The sequence below is a fragment of the Macrobrachium rosenbergii genome, chromosome 50 (assembly GCF_040412425.1).
Source record: "Macrobrachium rosenbergii isolate ZJJX-2024 chromosome 50, ASM4041242v1, whole genome shotgun sequence".
Lineage (NCBI taxonomy): Eukaryota > Metazoa > Arthropoda > Malacostraca > Decapoda > Palaemonidae > Macrobrachium > Macrobrachium rosenbergii.
Window position 1 is genome coordinate 12,277,127 of NC_089790.1, and position 7,874 is coordinate 12,285,000.

General features: G+C 36.7%; 1 protein-coding gene across 19 annotated transcripts in view; it reads right to left on the minus strand.

Moving 5' to 3' along the window:
- Nucleotides 1–7,874, minus strand: part of LOC136832604 (epidermal growth factor receptor kinase substrate 8-like) — a 190,436-nt gene that overhangs the window by 114,923 nt on the left and 67,639 nt on the right. For 11 of the 19 annotated variants that reach the window (XM_067093808.1, XM_067093800.1, XM_067093798.1 and 8 more), the window contains exon 3: nt 2,869–2,943. The exons of the other annotated variants lie outside the window; for them this stretch is intronic. In XM_067093808.1, the coding sequence (XP_066949909.1) occupies nt 2,869–2,943 (75 nt within the window). The remainder of the gene's footprint in view (nt 1–2,868; nt 2,944–7,874) is intronic. 19 annotated transcript variants of the gene reach the window in all.

Genomic DNA, 7,874 nt, shown 5'->3' on the forward strand with positions numbered 1-7,874 from the left:
GAGAAAGAAGAGAGGGGAGGGGGATGGAAAGACAATTCAATCGCTCGAAACAACTTCCACAACACACACATCAGGAACTATAACTCTATATCATATTCGTCTCAAGTGTCGGTAACCATGGGAACTCGTTTCACCCTCCAGGCGACTGACACAATTATAGCACCAAGTCTAACGCCACACAATGGATATGAGACAATCTTCGGGTACGGGGTCACAACAATTATTACCGTCAGTTCCAAGGTTAGTCGCGGTGCCTAACCAATTCTTTATTTGTTTATTTATTTATTTATGTATTTTTTATTTATTTATTGTTTATTTATTTATTTATTTAATTATTGTTTATAACAGGCTGAAATCCACTCGTAGAAGCACTTTTATGATATCTCTGGTGTTTATTGCTTATTTATATTTAAAAATGCCATTAACGTACTTTTACGAATAGCTAAACAGCGCTCCGGCGCAGGTAAGTACCCTGTACTGATATTTCAGGATAATTTTCTTTAATTGAATTGAAGCGCTGGGACCTATGAGGTCATTCAGTGCTGAAATGGAAACTGACAGTAAAAGGTTTGAAAGGTGTAACAGGAGGGAAATCTCGTAGTTGCACCATGAATCAATTGTTAGGAGAGGGCGGAAAGTAAGACGGAAGAAAGAGAATACGAAAGGAGGTAAAGTAAATGGAACGAAAGGGGTAGCAGCTAGAGGGGCCGAAGGGACGCTGCAAAGAACCTTAAGTGATGCCGACAGTGCACCGCATGAGGCGCACTGACGGCACTACCCCACTACGAGGAATTTTCTTTAATGAGCAGATTAATGTAAAGCTATAACTGGAGGAAACGTCTGCCATATAAACAATCTTAAAGTTTTATTTCGAATCTATATTTGCGTCGAAATACTTTCAAATAAACGTAATTACCGCTCTAATTCAAGTAAAATATTTGTCATGAGAACAATCTTAACACGCATAAATGCGAAGCAACGTCTGCTAAGCGAACGAGTTTCAAAAATGACGTAATGCAAGTTAGTATCTGTCATATACATTACACTAATAATCTTGGGCGTTTTTCAACTCATCCTTGAGTAAAAGAGTAATTATTCAGAGCTAATTGATGTCGCAAGAACAAGGATAAATAAGGCTTTTCTCTAACAAGAAATGAAGAAGATTTAGGTTTAATTCAAAGTCGGCATCTGCATACGAAAAAATGTCGGAATATCTGTCGTACGAGCAATATTTAGCCAAACAATATCTAAACACTTTGAAGTGTTACACTGCAAATATGAAGTTGCAGAAAGGATTTTGTCGCGGATGAGACATACAAATGCACAAGGACCCAAATACACAGATATCTTAAAAGACTGACTGGCGTCAAACATATCTCCAGAGCCAATTACAAGCTGATATGTGAATAGTTCTGACAGATAAAATTTTTCTTAGTGATTTTTTTATTTTAAAGCCATAAAACTCCTTATCAGTGTTCTTTACCTCTGGTTGCAAAATAACACAAGATACGCGTCGTATTCATAATGCAGATAAGTGTATATAACTTGCTTGAAATGTCTCGCAAGTTGAAGGAGTCCTCTCACAAAAATGAAAGGTCTGAAAATGCATCTAAGTTTCGGATTTTCTTTGCTTATCGTGAAGCTTCTCATTGCTAATCCAGGCTAAAACGGAGTCCAGCACCAGCGTCCGAAAAATAGACTTTTCTAAACTCAAGGTTATGAAACATTATATCGATTAAGGAAGGCGAAAGGTCAGCATTTTCCCGAGATTGAATCGAGTAACAAGACCTTTCCCTGAAAAAAAGCCGGACGCCATATCTTAAAAATTAACCATAGGATTTTCTTGAAAATAATCTCATTATGTTTCCTGCACCCAAATTACCGTGGTGCTTTACACGTAACCTAACCTAACCTAGGGCATGGCAAACAAAACCGGGCTCGGTAAATCTGATAGAAGTGACTTAGTATTAGAAGTTTAGGAAGTTGTGGGGTTATGTTGGAGCTTCCCGCATGAATTCAGAGAAAATATTGAAAATGCAATGCCCTTACCCATCAGGGAAAAGGAGTCTGCTATACTTAATAGTAATAGAAAGAAGATAGTTTATATTACTTCTTTTTAGTTGAAATTTCAGTCCTCCAGTGAGCATGCCCTTAAAACCAGCTGTTTGTAAAAATAAAAAGATAATCTTGTTACCAATAATCAGATTTACTCTGCAGAAATCATTAATGCTCGGACTTTACCGTTCAGTGATACACACGCGCACACACACACACAAACTCTCTCTCTCTCTCTCTCTCTCTCTCTCTCTCTCTCTCTCTCTCTCTCTCTCTCTCTCTCTATATATATATATATATATATATATATATATATATATATATATATATATATATATATATATATATATATATATATATATATATTATATATATATATATATATATATTATATATATATATATATATATATATATATATATATATATATATATATATATATATATATATATATATATATATATATATATATATATATATACACATATATATATCTCATGACCTCACCCTTCACTTTCTCCTTGCTTCCATCTGGACTATATAAAGTCATTCCGTTTCCATTTTTTTTTTCAAAGCAAGAGAAGCTGATTATACCAAAACACGAATTCCAATAAAACTGAGAACACAAAAACACAAAAAAATTAGAAGATTCAAAGGGAGAGAATTGTGGATATAACGCCCGCGAGATACAGACAGACAGACAGACAGACAGACAGACAGACAAACAGCGACAAAGAGCGCAATCACAGAACGACAATAAACAGACGAAAACGAAACAAGTATCACGAGAATAGTGGCGGAGTAACAGGTTACCTGCGGTCCCCTTCGTATTGGGCGTTGTAGCGATCGTCTGGGTAACCGAAGCCGGATCTCCTCGAATCTCGGGTACTAAAAGAAGAAAGACCAATGAATGCCAAGTTATGAGGACAAAGAGAAAAACTAGATGTTAATGTGTGAGAAGGGAATGCTCACAATGCGTGTAACTGCCTCCTCCATCTTTGTAATGTAACAAAAACATGTTAAAGTGACCATAGGACGTATATCTTGTTAGAAGTGACCACAGTATACTTCTCTTGTCAGAAGTGACCGCAGTATACGTCTCTTGTCAGAAGTGACCACAGTATACGTCTCTTGTCAGAAGTGACCAATACACGTCTCTTGTCAGAAGTGGCCGCAGTGCACGTCTCTTGTTAGAAGTGACCACAGTACACATCTCTTGGCAGAAGTGACCACAGTACACGTTTCTTGTCAGAGTGACCACGGTACACATCTCTTGTCAGAAGTGACCACGGTACACGTCTCTTGTCAGAAGTGACAAATACACGTCTCTTGTCAGGAGTGACCGCAGTACACGTCTCTTGTTAGAAGTGACCACAGTCTCCTGTTAGAAGTGACCACAGTACACGTCTCTTGTCAACAATGGCCACAGTACACGTCTCTTGTCAGCAGTGGCCACAGTACACGTCTCTTGTCAGGAGTGACCACAGTACACGTCTCTTGTCAGAAATGACCACAGTACACGTCTCTTGTCAGAAGTGGCCACAGTACACGTCTCTTGTCAGAAGTGACCACAGTACACGTCTCTTTTCAGAAGTGGTCACACTAGGGACATTTCCGGCATATTTTTGCCATCTACCTCTGTCAATATTTACGTCATGAAGCAAATGTAAGAAAATAGGCCGCAAAATTAAAGTGACACTTATGCCTACCAGTTTAACTCAATCTGAACGATCATACGATACTTCAATGTCGGGACAACACTGAAGAAATACTGAATGTTTCATTTCATTTTGGCTGCTAAGTGTTACAAGGTTCCAGGAAAGGTGTTTGTACAGCATTGTCTTTAAAAATAAAATGGAAATTATGACATTCTTATCACTGCTTTATATCATTAGCGAATTAATAGTCCAAACTCTAGTTCATACAAAATAACCCCACGATTATGACAACAATGTTATCGCCCAGAAATGATTAGCTGTTGGGGTTCAATCGAAATCTTTCAGGTTACGAAGAGACACAACCCAAAGACAGGCTTTCTTTGCAAATGTAATGATTTACCTGCCGTAATGCGCAGTAATGTAACATTTGAAGCAAGGCTGAGAGCGACCGGCCCACCAAAAGATCACTTCGCCACAAAATGTTAAATTCCTACCTTCGGCAAAATCTAATCGCTCGTTGCCAGCACAAGGCCAACCTTCGGTAAAAATTCAGTTGCCCTGAAATCCAATGACAACTTTTGGCGAAAACCTGCTAAAAAGCAGAGAAATAAACAACACAAAATAGAAAATAAAAATAACCAGAAATCTAACCTCCTTGGTAGAAGTAAAAATCCAAGAAATAACTTCATATAAATATACAGTAAATTTGCCAAAAAGACTAACGAATTACGGGCGGCTCAAGAGCATGAGACCTTGCTGGCATAAGACCTTCCTAAGCTAATACAATGTCGACTAAGGACTTCCTAAAACCAACTTCCAAAGAATTGAACGTCCATATGTAGAAAAAACAGGCAAGAACTATGCTAAATAACATAATGAAAAGGGTAGTGCACATTACCTCCAGAATCACGGGAACGCTCGACGAAAAGGAAGTTCCCTGGGGTAAGGCAGCACTTTTAAGATAAGTTTTTGATCATAAACATCATTGTTTTGAAAAGGGAAACCACTGCACCTGAGCTGTCGAGTTTTCTCGAAGATACCTGAACGCGGATGCCAAGCACAGAGAAATATATTACACTAGCAACGAAACAAAGTCTCGAGTGAATGGCATAACGTAATGCTATCTGGAGATTTAGGAATCCTTACGAACTGACCAATGCATTTTGTCAAAATTTTATAATAATTTTCAAGTGCAACGAAAATTTATTTGATAAGAAAATAACTCGCCCACAGAACACACATACAATTTTCATTAACCGCAACAGACAAAATAGAACTTTTCAGTTTCTTAATAGCTTGCTTGCGTGCTCTCTCTCTCTCTCTCTCTCTCTCTCTCTCTCTCTCTCTCTCTCTCTCTCTCTCTCTCTTTAAAAAAGAAGAATAGTTTTTATTAAATCCAGTCATTATTCTTAATTACTGACAAAAAATCGTTTCTCACAAAAGGATCGTCCCCGGAGGGAATACTATTGACAAGTTAATGTCATTTTCAACCTTTATTCCCTAAACTACTTAGGAAGTAAATGAAATAATCCAAATGATCCACGTAGCCTCATCTTTTGGATCAATATTTGATTATGATTATTATATTTGTTATTATTTCTATGATTACGATTATTTTTTTTATACAGACAAACTTTTGTAGTGTATCATCACTGATGACAGATCAAAGAAACAAAATGCTGCCGAGGTGACCACAACTACTCTATTATTATTATTATTATTATTATTATTATTATTATTATTATTATTATTATTATTATTATTATTATTATATCAACCAGCACAAGCAGACACTCGTATCGAACGTGACGAAAGTCCACTCACTGGCTAAGTCATCTTCCAGAGAATAGGAAAGTCAAAAATGAAAAACGAGTGACCACAATTTGCTAAAAAAAAAAAAAAAGTAGGAAAATCCAAGTTTTTTGTCAGAAAGCTACTGCATGACCCGAACACAGAATTCGTTCACGTGGCCTCAAGTACAATGAACGCACGAAAAAAATTACAAAAAAAAAAAAAGTTAAATAGAAAAAGTTGCCTTTCTTGCCCACGTCACTTCACATCCATGCTATGCTGACATGGCAGAGTTTCCGAAATAAAAGGGGCAGTGGCACTGTGTGTGTGTGTGTGTGTGTGTGTGTGTGTGTGTGTGTAAACACTTCGGGGTGATAGCTGATAATCGATTATAATGATACTGTTCCTTTATCATCTGATAAAATCCTCTTATCAACTGGAGAAAACATTAGGTGAAAATATACCCCAAATATTAAAATCTGTCACTTGAGGACTTTTGCAGTTTCAGATTATGAAGTTTGCCAATAAATTCTCTCCGAAACTGGCGAGGAAGTTAGTCAGTCTGCATTTTTTATAGGCTAATCGTTTAAATATAACCAAAACATTTTTCTTTTGCCAATAAGCATTCTATTTTCTTTCTAAAACGATTTTGTGGCTCGACAGACATAAAAAAAAATTGCCACTGCTCCATTTACTCAGTGATTGCTGGATCAAATTTGATAAATTAAAATCATGGGAACGGAATGGTTTCGGTTCATTTTCTAAAAGACGATTTTCCTGGATTTTCCAAAGATAGATAAACGATAACTGTGGAATGTAACATATAAAAATGTAACCTCTTGTCATCATCTTGAATTGCTTCACTAACTGAAGATAGTCAAATTGAAAACGTGGACAAAATGAGCATTATTCAGAAAGAGGAAAGAAATTGTAAAGAGAGAGAGAGAGAGAGAGAGAGAGAGAGAGAGAGAGAGAGAGAGAGAGAGAGAGAGAGAGAGAGTCCATCTCGCAAACTTCCCACTTATTTACACTTGACCATTCTACTTTTAACCAACTCCGAGAAAAAAGTTGTACATAAAGTGTGTGTGAGAGAGAGAGAGAGAGAGAGAGAGAGAGAGAGAGAGAGAGAGAGAGTCCAACTCACATACCTCCTACTTATTTACACTCAGCCATTCTACTTTTCACCAACTCCGGCGTGAAAATTCTTACTCGTCGCCTGATAACGGCTGATGTAAAAAAAAAAAAATCTTTATTAGAAAGTGCGAATTACTTAAGTGACATTTCTTCATTATTAAAAATATTTTCTCCAATTTGAGATCTAATGTATCCAGAAAAATTTCAAGATGTGACTGGAAAGTCTATATCTATATAGGCTACATTGAAATAAATCTGACTGCTTCGATACACAAAAAAAGCCGCGCAAATTTTTATAGTTAAATAAGAACGAGAAACTGAAATAAAATACGCACACAAGAGTGAATTACCTAGTACATACATACACACACACACACACACAATATATATATATATATATATATATATATATATATATATATATATATATATATATATATATATATATATATATATATATATATATATAATGCATGCATATACAAGCACATATTTCCTTCATTATATGCTTTCCACCCTCAGAAATATATATATATATATATATATATATATATATATATATATATATATATATATATATATATATATATATATATAATGCACGCATATATAAGCACATATTTCCACCCTCAGATAGGATGACATGGCAGAGAGTTAAACCTTCAAACCTTTCTATTCTTCAAAAGGTTTTTGCTATAAGTTGTTTGTGTGTACGTTTGTGTCTGTCCGTGTATGTGCGTGTGAACGTGCGTACAATCTGCACTGCAGCATCGAAGTCTAAACATTTTCATACCAAAGTGAAATTCCGCGGTACAGGAAGTTGCCAAATCTTACACCGGATACTGCTTAATAACATCTTGACAGTCCATAGAGGGCGCCGTGCGCCGCCTCAGTCTCAGAACCTCCTCCAAATGAAACAGCCAGCATGAATGCCATCTGCTGAATGCAACCCAAGGCTGCTACAAGGCGAGGAAATTACACTGACGATAATCATTCAGGCAGCGCTGAAGGTCTCCGCGGCCGAAAATAAGCCGTTTTCCAACGCTGGCACGACAAAGACGTGATCTCATCTCGTAATTATTCGTGGATATAAATAACAACTTAGAGGCATTATCGGCAGCCAATCACGGAAGGGCTATTATCAGCGGTAAGTTCTCGGAGTGACTTACCCTTGAAACTGTGACTAAAAGGGAGGAGTACCAAGACTAATGATAAGAAAATAGACAGTAGCTTGAA